The following is an 18,820-nucleotide window of genomic DNA, read 5'->3' on the forward strand; positions in this document are numbered from 1 at the left end:
TTGCTTTTATGAAATGATCCCAACAAAGACTGCCAAAGCGTTCCCATGAGTTCTATACAAGACTACAGGTTTATGGAACAGACTGCTTTTTAATTATTTGGACTTTCATAGATTATATTTTAGCAGATACTCCTGGGTTAGAGTTACCCCTGTTGGTGCAGGATTGGAAATTCTGATTCCATCATGTCTAAGAGGGCAGCTGTCCTGGAGAGGGAGTTTTGCTGGGGATCCACAGAAGCCTGCCAGCAGAGATTCCTAGGGGATGTACCGAAAATACTGCATATCTTGGGTTCCTAGATCCTGTATTGTCCCAGGCCAAGCTCCATTTGTTGTCTAGCACAGCCCACAGTTCTAAAGATCCCCAAGGCAGAGAGAGAGAGAGTACAGTTTGTTCCCCAAGCAAAGCTGCAGATTTGTGTTGCCAGGAACCTGCAGTCTACATTATCCCAGCAGAAGCTAAAACTAACCTAGTCCATTGGCTTAAATGGCTGCGAGCATGGAACTGAGCTGACAACAGCAGTTTCCACTATTTGTTATTTTCTGCCGTATGCTAAGCTAACATTTTTCCCATGTGAAAATCAAATTATAGCCAATGACAGGTGTTGACTCCCAGAAGAGCCGTTTGGGCATAAGCATTCCCAATGGCAAAGGTACAAGCAGGAGCCTGAAGTATACGCCAGCTTCACCTTTCTACTAAATTAGTGTTCTGTTAAAAAAACCAAACAAATAATATTTTGAGGTTTCAGAATTTTTAATGTAATACAGCTTGACAGCATACAGTGCTGATATGCTAAAATACTCAATTCATGTTTCCTCAACGGAAACTTAAACTTAACAGACTCTGTAATTCATAGCTTACAAACAGCATATTCATATAAAAAGCTGTGGAGATGATGACATTTCTCTAGAGTATAACTGTAAGTAGAGAAATTTACAGAATGTTTGGGAAACATATTCAATCTATGATTCTGTGTATTAAGAATGGAACCCAAAACTATCAACAAAATGTGTGGTTACTTGATTTTCCAGATTTAGTGCATATTTTAAAAAAAAAAGTGAATTAACCATGAATCAATTACAGACTAAAAAAAGCACATAATCACCACCTCTTTTGGGAAAGCAGCCTGGTTTTTATAGTAATTTATTGCTAAAGTAATACCACCCATAAAATATGAGCTCATCATATCCAAGACCTTACTATATATTTGAAGCCAGTAAATCAAAATGTCAGCTTTCCTTGCTGAGTTTGATTATGGTATTTGACAGCTCTGGATTCCTTCATTTATCCACACAAGGTAAATCACAGGCAGCAATTATTAAAGTGTCTTCATACTGCCCTGCCAAATGTGCCTCAAACCTAACTTGGAGGGACGAATCTCTATGGCTAATTCTCCATGTCCATTCTGTCTAATTTCTCTGCTAAGGTTGCCACCATGTGTCTAGCCTCAGCCATCCACAACAGAGCTACTTAATTTACTTCACTGGTGCTATGCTATTAAGGATCTGGAGCAAAGATGCCCATTACTTTCAACTGTGACAGGACTCCTGACCACTACAAGTCTTCAACCAACCATTGATTTCCACTTATGCCACTGATGGGCCAGACATAATTCAAACAATTAGCGTAGAGAAGAAAAAAAAAGGTTTTCCTTATCAATTCCCCCCCCTCACCTCATTGCCTTTCATTTTCCTCCTCTATCTTCAATTACAAATATAAAGTAACTGGCTAATTTGTCTAGAGGCTGATCAAACAGATATGACAAAAATTAGATTTTATAAATATGCAACCCTTTGACAACAGAAGGAAGAGAAGGTTTTACAGCCTGCATATTTGACACAAAATGATTCCTTGGTGTTTTAAACATTAGGCACTGTAAAATAGTTTCAGATACCTTAATACATGTATACCATGCTTTGGCCACACAGGTATAGCACCATCTCTTGAAAAGATGCTTAGCTTTTAATGTATTTTTGCATGCAAATATATAAGAACTTGAACTTTAGGATAGCATTCTCACAACAAAGTCTGCTTAAATTATGTAAAAAATTTAAATATTGTAAACCAAAGGCAAAAGGAGTCTTTTTTTATGACTAACAATATCATATCTCTGTTCATTCAAAAATGTGCAGTGCAGGAAATCTTTGGTTTTTCAACAGAATTCATTCCAACTTCCTTTCATTTTTACATGGTTATATCAATGCCTTTTAGGCCATAACACTCTGATGTTTATTCAGAATTAACCACTACATTCCCAATTTTTAAATGATAATTCATCTTTCCACCCTTGTAAAACCTAATTATTTATATCTTCATTGAAGGTACTATAGTTTAAAAGTTGTTGTGTACTTCCTATAAAATTTGAATTCATTTTAAGAATGAAGTCTGGATTTTTTAAAGACCTAAAACGTGATTTGTGGTAGCGTAGAAGTGGGCACAATAATAGGGAATTATTCTAAAGAAAAATTTGTACATTGTAAAACTCTATGAACAGCATGATGCAAAAATCTCATTTTTCTCCACATCACCTATACATGGCTTTTAAAAAAAAACTTACCGTATTTATGTTCATTTTATAGACACTGGACAGTTAAGACAGTTGAATTATATAAGTCACTGTAAATAGACTGTCCAATTCCTTAGAATATGCTTTTACTTCTGTTATGGTCTAATGGTCAGCACTGCGCAATCAAATATAGTGCAATTCAAAAACAGCACAATGAAAATAAAACCTAAAGTTTCGCAATATTACAAAAGAGTCCACAGCTGTTATGTACAGAAACTGAAGTGACTTGTTCGCTAATTTGTTTTCCTAGCTACAGAGCTCTAAATATTTCTCTTTAAAATAAATGGCTTGGAATAACAGCATGAATCTACTACCCAATGCAGATTAGACACTACATTTGTTAAGTTTCTGCATAACATGTTGTGATGATGGAACAAGAGGACCCTTTGTCAGAGTGGAAGGTAAAGATCCGTCTCGTACAGTGGTCACTATTTCACAGGAAGTATGGTTGACTGCTGTTTTTAGTTTAACAAAATTTATCAGTTGCAATCTGCCACAGAAGATTACGTATATCATTTCAGAGCTGCACAAGGCTGCTTTTCCTATACACACTACCAGCATTTCTTAAAGAATGCATGTTCACTACTGCTAGAAAATTCCTATGTCATTTAAGATATTTAGATATACATTTTTATACAAGAATATAATCTAAAACAATGCTGATGAACATACTAAATCAATCTAAAGATGTCCAGTTTAAACACATCAGAATAAAGTACAGTCTTTTAGAATACTCAGAAATGTAAGCTACTTTGGAAGCTTTTTTTTGTTAAGTACAGATGTTGATTTTTCAAGACATCCACCCTCATCTTTTAATTAGTTCTCCTCCAAATGTACTGGAGAGCAGAAACAGCCCTTATTCAATTCATGTTTTCATCAGAAAAGGGATGACTTTTGAGCTTTATCAAAGTATCAGGAAAGCATATTAGCCAATCAAGATAAAAAGGAAGGACTGCAACTTTAACAGCTGTGAAAGATTTATGTTCAGTGTATAGGAACAAGAAGGCTGAACTAACAGCTACAAAATAAGAGTCCAATTGTTCTGTGTGAAGAATCCCTTTTCTCTAAAACATTGTTCTCAAAAATATACAAATCCCTCCATTTAAATAACCATCTCCAGCTTTCCTATCAGAAATATACTCCATTGTTTGCCCATTGATCCCTTCATGTATCATCCTTTGAATACAGACAACTACTCCACTGATTTCAAAATTTACATTACTTTAGTGGAAAGTATAGCTAAAGTCTGGAATACAAAAACGTTCTAAAAAAAAATCTGACCTTGCAAAGTCTGGTGCAGTTACTATGTCTCAAATTGAAATAGGTGATGCATTCCACACAGATCTAAATATAACTTTACTAAAAAGGAATGGGGTTTCCAGTCTTTTCCCTTCTACCCAAGTAAATGAAGTCTGAGATTGCCAACACCCATGATGAGCAGATGCGCCTTGAGGACCTTTGAAATCTCCACACAATGCAATTCTAGCAGCAGCAAGGTTTACTGGTTGTCTCCTTCAACCCTTCTCTTGCGAACTGTGTCCATAACAAAAGAGAAAATACAATTATAAATTTGTAATAATTGTCTAAAGATCTCCACAATATCTCAACAGCTAACAGGACAATTAGTAGTAGTTAACCTTTTAAACTACAATTCTTTCAGCTATGGAAAATTTCATGCCAAACAAACAGTTGATTAATATTTAGCACTATTCATCATTTCAAATTTGCTTATTAGCAACTCTGAATACCTTATTTCGATACTCATGAACAATTTAATATTTATATGGTAAGAATTAGAGTATAATAATGTCATCTCACTTGAAATTTGATGAGCAGATTCAACAGTTATTCTTGACTTCATGTGTACCATTCTCTAGCACTGTGCTTAATTATTGTTCTAATTAGGAATATACAAAAGCTTCAGAACACTCTAAGACTTGGCAAAAAACTTTACAATATTAACACATGTTCAGTAATCTGATAATCTTCAGTCCATTATCAGAGCGAATAAATTTTCAGATCTCTTAAAACAATAAATTACACAAGGGACGAACAAAAGATTGGTGAATAAAGTTACTAAAACTCACATGCTATTTACAGTTAAAGAATAGGCAGCACTGACTGAATGATTGGAGTACGCTTAATGTTTAAAGTAGCGTATAAGTGAAATAATCAGTTTGTCTTGCATTTTCTCTTTCCTGATCAAATTAACTTCTCCTTTTTGAGTAGATACAGTGGATTTGAAAGTAGATTAAAAGTTTTAAAAGCCTCAGGTTAGATGGGATGTCTCCACATTATTTTTTTAAAATTAGAAGTTACTATATATTTGCAGAAAACAAACCAAATATTAACAGTGGTTTAAATACTTAATCACGATATATTAAAAATATAAATGTATCTGTTACAGTTTTATATAAATCAAGTTGTCTGTCTTCCGCTTTGGTTCAAATAAATGAACTGAAAAATTTTAATGCTATATTGTAAAATCAGAGTGAAATAATCATTTTTCACTGCTAGAAAAGATACTCCACTGATGCTCGAATATGGAGTTTACAAGTTTTAGTACTTACAGAGACCTACCATCAAAGTCTAAAATGTACTACTCATTTAAAAAGTAACCTACAAATATTTAAACTGTTGCATTCTTAGGCTCTCTCACATTCATCTCCATTTTTTTTAGTTTGATCTCAAAAGTAGATGAAGTGGTTCATACTGCTGGGCCTTCTCACTGTAGTCCAATCATGCAGTTAGAAATAAACTGACACAGGGTTTCAAGAAACAAGAACAGGGGTGCAGGACAGCATGAGAGAAACATGAGGAGAAAAGGTGCAGAAAATTTGTCAGAAGAAACGTACAAAGACAGTGATGTGAGACTAAACATTTCAGTTTCAGTGCTCAATACCCAACTGGGTATTCACAATAACCTGTCTCTGTAGCTTCAGGGCTGGAGAGATGAAAAGGCTTTTGCAGAAAATTTTACTCGTATACTCCAGACTAAGAAAGCAAGAAAAAAAAGGCAAGATATCAATAGAAAACACAGAAATAGATTTTCAGCAATTAAATGCTAAAATCACAACTGGTGAAAAAACAGGAAAGTTCACAACTAGCAGAGAAGCACTTGAAATATGATGACACAAGAGAAAAGATCAAGTCAATTGTTCTCAAATGTAGGCCATTTCAGAGGTAGCTATGTAGTATGTCACATGCCTTCATGCTCCCTTCAAATGATATCTTTCCTCCTTTCCTCTCTCCCTGGCCTTTCACAGCTGCTCATCTTCCCCACAGACAGCTTTCCTCTATGGGAGCCCCTGGATCCTATCACCAGCCTCTGAAATCTCAGGCCTCTGCTCTCAATAGGTCCCTCACTAAGTTTTTTGGGACCCTTGGAAACTACGCTGGCAAGCACCTGCCCCACTTCCCGTCCTGAAGAGATACCCCTCCTGAACTATGGGGTGTGGGTGCGTAACTAGAAAGAGGAACCACTTAGTAAGGAGGAAAAAAAAAAGTAAAAAAGGTAATTCTATTTAATGTGGGAAATTTAATTATTGTTATTTAGCTGGAGGCTTTAGTGTAGGTATATATAATGCATTACCTGAGTTCTTACATTATGTTCATAACTAAGCTGCCTCATTCAGTTAGCCACATCTGTGGTGATGAGTCCTGGAACCCTGGCAACAGGGATTAATTTAGTCTCTGCACTGGCCTCCTAGTTCACAGTAGCTGCAAGATAGGGGATATGCCCTTTACTTGAAATTAGGCAACTATCCACTATCCCAAGTCCATGGGTTTGGATGATCAAGTAACAGGGTTCTTATTCATTTTTCCTATTTTGCATGTCAGAATAAAGCCACCATCAGAAGCACTCTTCATCCTTTTGGAATCCAGGAGCTAACACTTTCCAGAAGAGACAAGGAAAGTTGATTTTTTTAAAATTAGTTATTTCAATCTATCCTTTAAAGAAATACTGAATCTTATCCAGGGCAAAGCCAAATGCATATGAAACTATAAGGCATGTTCTGTTTATGTCTTGTCTGGAATTTTTAATTTTTTCTAGTTTTAGAGAATACTGAAGAATCCAGGACTCGAGCCTGGAGAGTCTGAAAACTGAATAAAAGAGGGAAATTAAGAGAGGGAAAAAAAAGTAGGAGAGTAGGACTCAAAGTAAAGGAGAAAACTGGAATAGAGTTATGTGTGTATCCAGGGACATGTCATAATTAAAACACAAAGCAAACACACTATCTGTGCCATTAGCTCATTCAACAGTCTACCAGAGAGGTCTTACCCAAATCATTATTTTTTGTGATAGCTGCAGCTGCCTTGGTTCGCGGTCCCTGTTGTGTGAAATGGTATCCAAATTTAAGGATATTTGTGTTCTCCTCAAGCATTTTGGCAATTTCCATTTCTACAGGTGTTCCCAACTGCTGCCTCTGTTAACAAACATTACAACTTCAATATATTCATATTCATTTACTACAAAAATCTAGAATATTTTTAGTATACTTAGGTGACAAGTAGTCCTCTTCACATCTACTGATTTGAAAGACATGACAAGTTCAGACTACAGGTCGGTCTCTGTTTTAAGCACCAATCACCAAATTAACTTGGCATCAATTTCAAGTGGATACCTATTTGAATTTTAAATCAAACTTATGAAGCTCCTCATCCTCATACCCCTCAGTTAGTTATACACCTTTCTTTTCCTTCCAGTTGTTGGCTCCCTCTATATTTTATTGTCTGAGGCCTATCTGCTGGCCCTAATGATGGCACTCTTGCAAGTTTCCCCACACTCTTGAGTTTCCTAAAAGGTACTGTGCATCCTGGAGCACAGCAAACAGGGTAGCATTCTGGGGCTTTCAAGTCTGTAGCATCTAGTAAGATACTAGTAGCTAGAGACATTTCTGGACCTGCTAGACTAACATTGTAAAGGTAAAATGGAGCAGAAAAAATTTACTCAACCCAGCATGAGAGTTCAGTTAAAGGGGTTTATGTAGACTCACCCATTAAAAGCAAGTTCTCCCCCTCTGCCACCACAGAGTAAGAGCAATCAGTTGTTTAACAAATTCTATGTAATAACCAGAATCTCGCAGTGTTTAGTTAGAACACTAAGTGAATCTGGCAAAAAAGTATGTCAACAAAATTTTAAGAAGTAAAAAGACTGACTACTTCCAGTAAGATGCAAAAAAGATGCACATATCAAATTATGTTTTTCTGTTGTAGTAACATGTTTCAATTACGAGACTGCCTAGGCACATGGACTCTTTTCACAAAGAAACTGCAGAATATACTCTACAGTTAAAGTCTTTATACTGCTTATTAGTTAAACAAGCTAGTTTACTCATTTTAAAATACATCAGCAGCATCTTAAACTAAATATTTAAGAATATTTTGTTTTTATTCCAAGCAATGGAATCTACAGAGCAGTTAACCTAAATTTTCCATGCTCCTCACTTGAGAATGTCAAGCCCAGCAGTCACCCAAAAGGGAAGTCTATTCTTAAATGAACAGAACTATAACTATATAAAAATCATAGAAATGTAGGGCTGCAAGGGACCTTAACAGGTCATCTAGTCCAATGCCCCCACCACACACAGACCATCCCTGACAGGAGCTTGTCTAACCTGTTCTTAAAAAACCTCAAATGATAGGGATTCCAGAACCTCCTTAGGTAACCTGTTCTGGAGAGGCTTAAGAGTCCCTAGAGAATTCTCCCTCAGAACGGGAATAAGCCCCATCTCTTGCTCTGACATCTGAGGCTCTCTCTAGACAAGGATTAAAAAGGTCTAGTTTTAAAATACATTAGCAAACATTTAAAAACCCTAGGCTAGACATGGCACGTTGTATTTGAACATGTCTTAGCTGGTCAGAGTGAACCACAGATTTCCTCTCCCCTCCTGCCAGTGCTCACGCTGACCAGCTAACACGTTAAGAACAGGCATTGACTTGTGCACTCTATATCCCATGCAGTGGAATGGCTCTCTAAAGTATCCTGACCCAGGCTACGTCTACACTACAGGATAAATTCGAATTAGCTTAAACCGATTTTATAAAACAGATATTATAAAGTCGATTGTGCGCGTCCACACTAGGCACATTAATTTGGTGGTGTGTGTCCATGGTCCGAGGCTAGCGTCGATTTCTGGAGCGGTGCGCTGTGGGTAGCTACTGTAAAATAATGAGGCCAATAACGTCGATTTGCATCGACACTAACCCTAATCTGATATAGTAATATCGATTTTAGCGTTACTCCTCTCGTTTTGTAGGAGTACAGAAATCAATTTAAAGAGCCCTTTAAATCGATATAAAGAGCAGTGTAGTGTGGACGGGTACAGCGTTAAATCGATTTAACGCTGTTAAAATCGGTTTAACAGAGTAGTGTAGACCAGGCCCCACCCTACTGGAAGGTAGAGAGGGAAGCTGTGTGACATAATAATACTTGTCCAGCCCAGCCTTCTATTTCATCCTGTGTTTTAAAAGGCATCTCTCAGCTACTTTAAATATTGTTGATTTTTTTCATCCCTCCTTTTAATCTTTTCATTTTGGGTGGTCAGGAGGATTTCCACCTAGCCAGCTGTGATCTCCACCAGATAGTTAAGGTTTTTAAAATATTGTACATAAATTAATGTATACATACTATTTTTCTCTTCCCCCATCCTTAATCACCATATAAACTACATAGAAATAGAACATTTATTTTTCATGGGTTCATCTCTTCTTGCTCTATTTTAAATCCTAATTCTTCATTTTCAATATCCCCACTACTTGCTTGGGAACCGATCTGAATGATAAAAATTAATGAATAAGTGATGAAACAAGCAGCCCGTCATTTCCCAAGAGGCATTTAGTCTGCCTTCTTCAATGGATGGAAGTGTCCAGAAGAGGAAAGCATAGGAAGAGACTAACATTTACATAGATAAAAAACTGTTTTGTTTTTAATTAAAATATTTTTGAAAATGTCGTAAATCAGCAGCTGTTTTCTCAAAGGTGGATGGATCAGTCTGTTAGAGTAGATAGAGTGAGAGCACAATTCAGCTATAATCCTATTACAGCTTTGCTCACCTGGTTATCGATTCTGACCTCTGACAGGGTTTCATTCTCTTTTAGTGCATCAACCAGTGCCATAATGCCAACCCCAGTGATGAAATTTGATTCTATATTTAGACTTTTCAAATTTTTGTTCACTCTCAGCATATCTGCAAAAGCCTTGAAAAGCAGGAAAAAGTAATGAAAATTAAATAGCAAATTGTACTACAGTAAACTTAACATACAGGACCAATGGAGCTATACTAATTTACATCATCTGCAGACATGGCCCAAAATCAGCAATACTTTATAGGTTCTTAATGTAATTTCACAGCCTTTCATCGTTCATTTGAGACTGGGGAGAGAATCTTTAATCAGCTTTTTCCAATGCAAACTACACAATTAAAAAAGAGCCTGCATCTTACACTTGTTGCAAACTAAAAACCTTCACTGAATATAAATTGTCTCTAATTAGCACATTGGCCCAAATCCACTTTATACGCCTTTGCAGAAAACCTCTCGGCACACAATGCTAAAGATTAAAAAATAACTGACTTCTTGTTTGCTAGCAGGTGAATTAGATTTGAGTGATGTAGAGCCAGGAGATTTGATTTCCAAAATACTAATAATCTCTGCCCATTTGATCATATAAAATACAAGAGACCTGCTTTTAGTCACCAATACTGAATAAAGTACATGTAATTAGAACTGGTTGGAAAATGCCATTTTGTCAAAATTAAACTTTCCATGGGAATCATTTATTTTGACAAAATTTCAAGTAGAAAAAATTGAAACAGAATTTCAATAAGGTCAAAACATTTTATTACATTAAGTTAAACTGTAGTGAATTAGGACCTTCAGCGTCCATTGTATTACAAATGAAGTTGTGTATGTGTTATTGTGGAATTGTGTGCAAGTCCTCTAGGAAGAGGGGGATGTTAATGTAATTCCTCCAGTTATCAGCCCTTGGAAGCCACGTCCTCCCAGAAGTAGGCACATACTAGTTCAAACTGGATTCTCCAGGGACCAGACAGACAAATAAATGTTTTTTGGACAAATAGCATGGAAAGGCCTTCTTCCAGACCCAGGAAATGGACAGGACTGCTGGCCCATGGGAGTCCCAAATCCTTAGTGAAGAGTTGGAAAGTCCTACTAAGGCCCCATAAGACTGTGTGCTTGTTCTGAGTTGAAGCTGTGATGAATGTTGAAACCACAAGGAAACCACTTGGGTAAGGTTCTGAAGGACTGCTCCTGCAATAGTCCATGTTGGAAGGGGTGATCTTGGTAAGCTTATTAGCATGCGTGTAGATTCTTTATTTGTTTTTAATAAATCTTCTCTGTAGTGCTTTTACCTTAAGGATAAAATAGGCTTGCACTGGAAGTGCTGTATGGTACCTTATAATTGTTCCTGAAGAGAAAGAAAGCAGGCCTGCTTAGCCAGAGTCTCTTCCTGGGATATCCCAGTATAGTCAGATGTATATGCAGCTTGGAAATACTCCGGTTAAAAAGGAATACGATGTGTGTCTCCTCTCAAGAGAGATGACATCCAGGGGAGCCTGAACCCTAAAGTGGAGGCTTTTGCTGGACCAAAGAGGAGGAATGACCTGAACTGTGACATCTTAACACAACAGTTCTTCAAACTGAGGCCTGCATACACCACAGGTTCAGGGAATGAAACTGACAACTAAGCAGTGGTGGACTGGTGTTGGGAGGGAAGTAGGTCCACATGAGGCTCTCTCACAAAGTGGTCTAGAATGAAAGAGTTGAAAAACCACTTCCCATCCACCTAGCAGTTTTAACGCAGTGTTGCTGTAGCGGTGTCAGTCCCAGACTTTCAGAGAGACAAGGTAGGTGAGGCAGTATCTTTTACTGGAGAAGTTGGTCCAATAAAAGATATTATCTCTCCCACCTTGTGTCTCTAGAAGGTGCTTTCAGAAAGCTTCTTTAACTTCAGGGTGGTAAAGGGAAAAAATTGTTTTCCATCCTCTGGAATACCAGGAGGTTTAAACAGCTTGCAGTTCAAATCAACCCCACTTCCCAACCCACAAGAGCCTACTTACAACAGCAACAGGGTCATTGCTTCGAGTGGCTGCAAGGCTGAAACTCTTCACATGGGTGTTGGTTTCCAAAGCCTTAGCAAATTCTTTCAATGTTGGAATTGGGATGTTCTTGAATTAAAAAATAAAATATATGTTTTGTACATTACATTATGTCCATTACAATGAATATTTTCTACTCAGCTCCTCCCCATTATCATCTTCTTTCTACAGAGAAATATACTGGGCTACCACTTCTGCCTTACTGGTATCAATAACCAAGTCCCACAGCACAGGCTTGGATGTGGATGAAGGGCAAAATCATATGCTCGACTCTTTGCCTTTTAAAATCGCCTATATGCTATCTTTACTGTACTCAAGCCAGTACCACATTAGAATTAGACTAGAATATCTTGATCTGTAAAAGCTACCAGAACAAGAAAAAGTGTACAAATTGAATATTCTACTAAATGCCTGCATATTAATCAGTATCTCATTAAGTTCTTCATATTTCACAATTTGAGAAACACTAATGAGAAAATGGAATAAATAAATAGAAATTACTTCTGAACACAAAGTAGATCCAATTACTGAAGTGTAGTTAACTCTATTCTGTTATACTAATTCAGGAACAACTGCTAATTTAGAGTCAGAAGTATGGTTTGGTGTACTAAAACTGAATGGAATGATTTTGGTCCGACACTGCTAAGAAATTTGCAACTCATTTTGTGTACAACACATTTGTATATTTTACAGGTGTGTATAATAGCAGGGGGTTATGTCTGATATAGTGTACAAAATTCTCCATCCAATTTTCTGCTCTTAGTGGAAGCAATAAGAAACCTGGGTTATTTTTTGCTCGCCAAAAATGTTATGATTCTGTTCTGAGTTATCTGAATAAGTGGGAAAAAAAACCCCGATTTTATTTTAATCTTCTTTAAAAGTTCGACAGCCAAATTTATGACTAGAAATAACCATAACTACCACCGTCATATAAAAGATGCTAACACAATAAGACACTATATACAAACATCACTCGGTTTGTAATAACCATAATTGATAACACTCCTCCATGAACAGAATTAATTAAAAATTTTAATTCAAAGTTTCTGATTTGACATCACATATACCACATGTTTATTGGAAAAGTTGCTGCATTTACAAATTAGCCTATCAAAGATAGTTTTAGAAGTACACAGCTCAAGACAAAGATTAGATTATTTTTAGAGAGATGCTCTAGATCAGTGGTCTCCAACCTTTTTACGCACAATATCACTTTTTAAATTTAAGATCAACTCAGGATCTAACCTGCCCCTTCCCCGAGGCCCCACCCCACTCCCTCCATTCCCCCCTCCCTCCGTCACTCCCTCTCCCCCACCCTTACTCACTTTCACCTGGCTGGGACAGGAGTTCGGTGCAGGAGGAGTTGCAGGCTCTAAGCTGGGGTTGAGGGGTTCAGAATGTGGGAGGGGGCTCCAGGGTGAGCCTGGGGCAGAGGGCTGGGGTGCAGGAGTGAGGGGTGAAAGCTCTGGGAGGGAGTTTGGGTGCAGGAGGGGGCTCCGGGCTGGAGTGCAAGGTGCAGGCTCCAGCTGGGAGGCACTTACCACAGGCGGCTCTCAGACAGCAGCGCAGCAGGGCTCAGGCAGGCTACCTGCCTGCCCTGGCCCCACCCCACTCCCGGAAGCAGCTGGCTGCTGGCATGTCTTTGTGGGCCCTTGGGGGGTGGGTGGCAGCAGGTCTCGGTGCACTGCCCACGCCGCCCTTGCAGCTCCCATTGGCCGTTTCCCAACCAATGGGAGCTACAGGGACGGTGCTGGGGGCAGGAGCAGCGTGCAGAGCTGCCTCCTCCTGCTGTCCCTCCCAGGGGCAGCAGAGAAGTGCCAGCAGCCAGCTGCTTCCAGGAGTGGCGTGGGGCCAGGGCAGGCAGGCAGCCTGCCTGAGCCCCACTGCATTGCCGGACTTAGTAGCCAGAGATCACAATCGACTAGCAGAGGCTCCAGGATCAACCAGTCGATTGCGATTGACCCGTTGGTGGACCACTGCTCTAGATCAAAAGAAATTATTTTGGGGAAGCCCTATGTCTTGTTTTACAGGTCAGTCAAGATGATCACAATGGCATTGGAATCTAGGTACCTATAAAAGCCAAATTGAAAAGTTATTTTTAGGTGAGAAAAACAATGCAGTTATTGTAGTCTCCCAACAATTACCTTTATATTGTTCAGATTAACTTCAACAAGACGAGAGTCATTATCTTTAATCCTTTGCAAACTCTCCTCTACAAGTGTGGGATTTGGTGGTTCATCTAAAAATGGTATCGTCCTTTCACCTTTTACTACGTCTGAAATGTAAGACAAGGAACATGAATTGGACACCTTAAGTGTAATAAATGGTACACATACTAGTTATTACATTTAGTCAGCTAGTCATCTGCCAAAAACTCTTATCCTCTGCCCATCCTGCCAAAAACCAAGCAACATCACACCATGCTGTCCTCTTTTGGCCATACTTTCACACAGTAACTTTTTTTTTTTTTAAATAAGTCCTTGTGTCACATCCACAACAGTTTTTTGAAATACAGATAGGAACTGGATTACAAAAGAAAATATTAAAACCCAGACTCAATCACAAATAAAATACATGTTCATTCATTACACTTTTACAAAAAGTGAGTATATTTTATCTCTTTTTATTTGTACCCTTTCCACAGCTCATCTAATAAGTTAATATTTTATGTACAAGCTTACTTTTGACTTGGAAATGAAATGCTTTTTCTGTATCAAGAATATATGTGTAACATATTACATAGCTTATGCCGCAGTAGCAAAACGACTGGATACTTGGTATTGTACACAGGTTTTTAATTTAGATCTTGACTATAAATACTCACCTGTGAAGCTTTCATTGCTGACACCATTACTACTTCCTACTATGTCACAGAACTGAGTGTTTGTTATCAAGTTGTGCATTCCCAGGATAGCTGTAAGAAAAGAATTTTTAGTGTTCCCTGATGTTTAAATTCAGAAGCTGAAGAATATTTGAGAGATTAATAATTACATCTGGTTGGAAAATGTCAGCTGTTCAGTGAAAAGTGTTTGCTATTTTATTACTAATTCTAATAATTTAAAGCCATTAAGAGGTTTCTGACTTCTATTTGGCCTGCCTCTTTTCAAAACAGCCATCAAAATCCTACTAATAGACACCATACACCACAGTCAAGTGTGCAGTTCAACTCACATATAAGAGATGCACATAATTACATTGTTTGCTGCTTTGTCTAAAGCTAGTTTTACAAGGCATATTCCACCACGTTCCCACATTTGAGGAAGGGACGTAGCACACATTTACTCCAAAAAAAGCTGCCAGTTTTGGGGAGATCTTGCTTAACCCATTTCTTACTTCTTCAGATCCAAAAACAGTAAAATGGTGAAATATTTGGGAGGGGGGAGATAATTTGTGCAATGCTTTTTCTACAAACCTTCAACAATGTGTAACATGACATGGTTCAGTTTCTAAGGGTATGTCTACACATGAAATTAGGGCAATTTAATAGAAGTCGATTTTTTAGAAATCCATTTGATACAGTCGACTGTGTGTGTCCCCACTAAGCGCATTAAGTTGGCGGTGTGTGTCCACAGTACCGAGGCTAGAGTCGACTTTCGGAGCATTGCACTGTGGTAGCTATCCCACAGTTCCTGCAGTCTCCACTACCCACTGGAATTCTGGGTTGAGCTCCCAATGCGCGATGGGGCAAAAACATTGTTGCAGGTGGTTCTGGGTACATGTCGTCGGGCCTCCCTCCCTCCATGAAAGCAACAGCAAAAAATCATTTCTCGTCTTTTTTTCCTGGGTTACCCATGCAAACGACATACCACGGCAAGCACAGAGCCCACTGAGCTCACTGTCACCATATGTCTCCTGGGTGCTGTTGGCAGACGCTGTACTGCAGTGCTACACAGCAGCATCCCCTTGCCTTGCCTTGCCTTGCCTTGTGGACGGCAGATGGTACAATACGACTGCTAGCTGTCGTCGTCGTCCCATGGGAACTCCTGGCTGACCTCGGTTAAATTGGTTGGGGCGCCTGGGCAGACATGGGTGCTACTGGCCAGCCTCGGTGAGGTCGGTCGGAGGCGCCTGGACAAAAATGGGAATGACTCCAGGTCATTCTCTTCTTTAAGTTTCGTCTAATGGAGATTTAGTCCTGCCTGGAATAACATGATAGCTGGAGGCTTCTGCCTCAGGCTGCTCTCCCAGTTGGCAGCACCAAGCAGTCACACCTACCTCTGCCTACCCCTTTCTCCCATGGCTCATGAAGCCATGGGAGAAAGGGGTAGGCAGTAGAAAGGAAGCCAGTAGAAAGGAGTTCAACTATAGGCTAAGCAAGTGCAGAATGGTGGTAGAATGTGCCTTTGGACGTTTAAAAGCTCACTGGCACAATATACTGACTCTGTTAGACCTCAGCGAAACCAATATTTCCATCGTTATTACCACTTGCTGTGTGCTCCACAATATCTGAGAGAGTAAGGGGGAGACGTCTATGGCAGGGTGGGAGGTTGAGGCAAATCGCCTGGCCGCTGATTACGTGCAGCCAGACACCAGGGCAGTTAGAAAAGCACAGCAGGGTGCGCTGTGGATCAGAGAAGCTTTGAAAACCAGTTTCATGACTGGCCAGGCTACAGTGTGAAAGTTCTGTTTGTTTCTCCTTGATGAAAACCCGCCCCCTTGGTTCACTCTACTTCCCTGTAAGCCAACCGCCCTCCCCTCTCCCCTTTTGATCTCCACTTGCAGAGGCAATAAAGTCGTTGTTTCAAATTCATGCGGTATTTATTAATTCATCACACAAATGGAGGATAACTGCCAAGGTAACCTGGGAGAGGTGGGGGAGGAGGGAAGCACAGGAGTGGGGTAGTTGAAGGGGCACCTCCTAGAATGGCATGCAGCTCATCATAGAAGCAGCATGTCTGGGGCTTTGACCTGGAGTGGCCATTTGCCTCTCTGGTTCTTTGGTAGGTTTCACACGGCACTGCTGTGCGTCCATCATAGCCTCTGTCTTTCATGCCCTTGGAGATTTTTTCAAATATTCCAGCATTTTGTCCTTTGGAATGGAATTCAGATAGCACAGATTCGTCTCCCCATACAGCGATCAGATGCAGTACCTCCTGTTTGGTCCATGCTGGGGCTCTTTTGTGATCCTGGGACTCTATGGTCACCTGTGCTGATCAGCTTGCTACACTGGCCAAACAGGAAATGTAATTCAAAAGTTCGCGGGGCTTTTCCTGTTTACCTGGCCAGTGCATCTGAGTTGAGTGCGCTGTCTAGAGCAGTCACAATGGAGCACTCTGGGATAGCTCCCGGAGACCAATACCGCTGAATTGCATCCACACTACCGCAAATTCAACCCAGTAGGGTTGATTTCAGTGCTAATCCCCTCGTCGGGGAGAAGTACAGAAATCGATTTTAAGAGCAAAAATGGCTTCATCATGTGGACGGGTGCAGGGTTAAATCGATCTAATGCTGCTAAATTCGACCTAAACTCGTAGCATAGACCAGGGCTAAGACAACTAGACTTCATGAAGCAGTAAGACCTTCAGTCTTTGCCTGGTTTCATGTGACAAAGATACACTAATATTTACTATAGAGGATCAGGCATTCATGAATATGCACAAACACAGCCATGCTTTAAAAACTAACCTGCAAGGTCACACAGTTCTGTATCTGTGGCACTTGTCAAAGCTTCCTCCAGTTCTGGATCAAGAAACACTTTTTCTTCCATGAAAGACTGTACAGGCTTCTGCTTGGGGATAAATATTTTCCCTGTGTGTAGGGGAGAAATAAAGAGTCTGAAATTCCTTTGTATTATATGGTTAGTCAGTTTTACTCATCTCACTATAGTACATATATACACACACAAGTTTAGTTCTCCAGCCTGAACTACTGCTTTATAAAAACAAGCATGAACTGTCACTAGCTAGAAGACTGAAATCAGCCCACCAAAACCAAGAACGCTAACGCCAAAGGGGCTAATTTTAACAAGTATGCTGGAATTAATTTCTGCCTAATTTGTTTTTGGAGAGTTGGTAGTGAGAAAGAGGGTGCGATGATGGGAATACAATGCCAGATCTTCATGTTTGTAAGTAATGTGATATCCCAACCCTCAATATTCATCTTTTAAAGCAAGATAAATATTTGCTAAATATTTTGTTTTCCATTTATATATTGTTTTCTCTACATGCACTTCTCTAGTAGTGCTTCAGGATTTACAGTGACTGATTATCACTTACTGCACCAGGAAAGACCACTACTTGGAAGAGTTTTAACTTGGACTCATCAGGTAGGAGAGATAGCAAACCTTGTCTGAAGTTTCAGATTAAAATGTATTAATTTTATTTTTAGTGATACACATTCTGCTTCTGATTTTGGACACAAGGGTTTTAAAATGAAAAAAGCCCCTACCTGAGCAGTCCAAATCAAGGGCAACGTACGTGAATAGCATCTGAAGAAACTGAAAAGGCAAACTAAATTTGTTAAATATTTGCATACCCAAGGATGCTCTTTTCTAAACTGAGGTAGGCCTTGTAGCAGGATCAATGAAAATAAACTGCAGTTAGAATAAGCAATTACTGATAGCGCATTAAGTTTCTCAGTTATTGCAGACAGAAGATGGCAGAAGTTACTTTCAGAGAACATGCAGTAAAAATAGTCCTCTGGGTAGTTCACATAGTGCTTTGCATACATCAGTAATTGACAAGTCAATCTAAGAAATCTAAGAATGCAGCAACTCATTCTAGCATTTATCTTGGGGAAACTTCAGACTTCAAAGATTTAGGGCTTGCTTTTTCAGAGGCACTGAGTACCCATAACTTCAAATGAAGTTAATGAGAGCTGTGGAGGCTCAAGTCCCTGGAAAACTAGGCCGCTAGGCACAAACGGATATTGTAAGCAAACGTTGATATTCCTTACCAATAGCCATGAAGTTTCTTTACTGTGTAAGTGATGAATACTCCATTGTTGCAAAGCACAATGTATGCTAAGAGTTCAAGCTTAAAGAGGCAGTTAACTTTAAATAAAAAAGGAATTTATACTTGAACTTCTCTACTCCTGTTCAAATTAGTCTCTTTTGCAATTAGTCATTTAGGTGTAGAGAAAAGCGTCTCATTTTTTCAGTCTGTTTACTCTGTACAGTCAACAGCAAAGTATGGTCAA

The 18,820-nt window shown here is 39.1% G+C and overlaps 1 protein-coding gene across 2 annotated transcripts in view; it reads right to left on the reverse strand.

Moving 5' to 3' along the window:
- Nucleotides 1-732: 732 nt before the first annotated feature.
- The window catches only part of LOC116823786 (tropomodulin-3-like), a 50,619-nt gene continuing 32,531 nt past the window's right edge, over nucleotides 733-18,820 (reverse strand). The window contains exons 4-11 of one of the 2 annotated variants that reach the window (XM_032778618.2): nucleotides 17,309-17,431; nucleotides 14,508-14,597; nucleotides 13,828-13,958; nucleotides 11,645-11,752; nucleotides 9,621-9,764; nucleotides 6,847-6,991; nucleotides 5,489-5,558; nucleotides 733-4,097 (exon numbers count right to left, since the gene is read on the reverse strand). In XM_032778618.2, the coding sequence (XP_032634509.1) occupies nucleotides 5,503-5,558; nucleotides 6,847-6,991; nucleotides 9,621-9,764; nucleotides 11,645-11,752; nucleotides 13,828-13,958; nucleotides 14,508-14,597; nucleotides 17,309-17,431 (797 nt within the window). In that variant the 3' untranslated portion in view covers nucleotides 733-4,097; nucleotides 5,489-5,502. The remainder of the gene's footprint in view (nucleotides 4,098-5,488; nucleotides 5,559-6,846; nucleotides 6,992-9,620; nucleotides 9,765-11,644; nucleotides 11,753-13,827; nucleotides 13,959-14,507; nucleotides 14,598-17,308; nucleotides 17,432-18,820) is intronic. The other variant, XM_032778619.2, reaches the window with a different exon arrangement.

The sequence above is a fragment of the Chelonoidis abingdonii genome, chromosome 9, assembly GCF_003597395.2.
Source record: "Chelonoidis abingdonii isolate Lonesome George chromosome 9, CheloAbing_2.0, whole genome shotgun sequence".
Lineage (NCBI taxonomy): Eukaryota > Metazoa > Chordata > Testudines > Testudinidae > Chelonoidis > Chelonoidis abingdonii.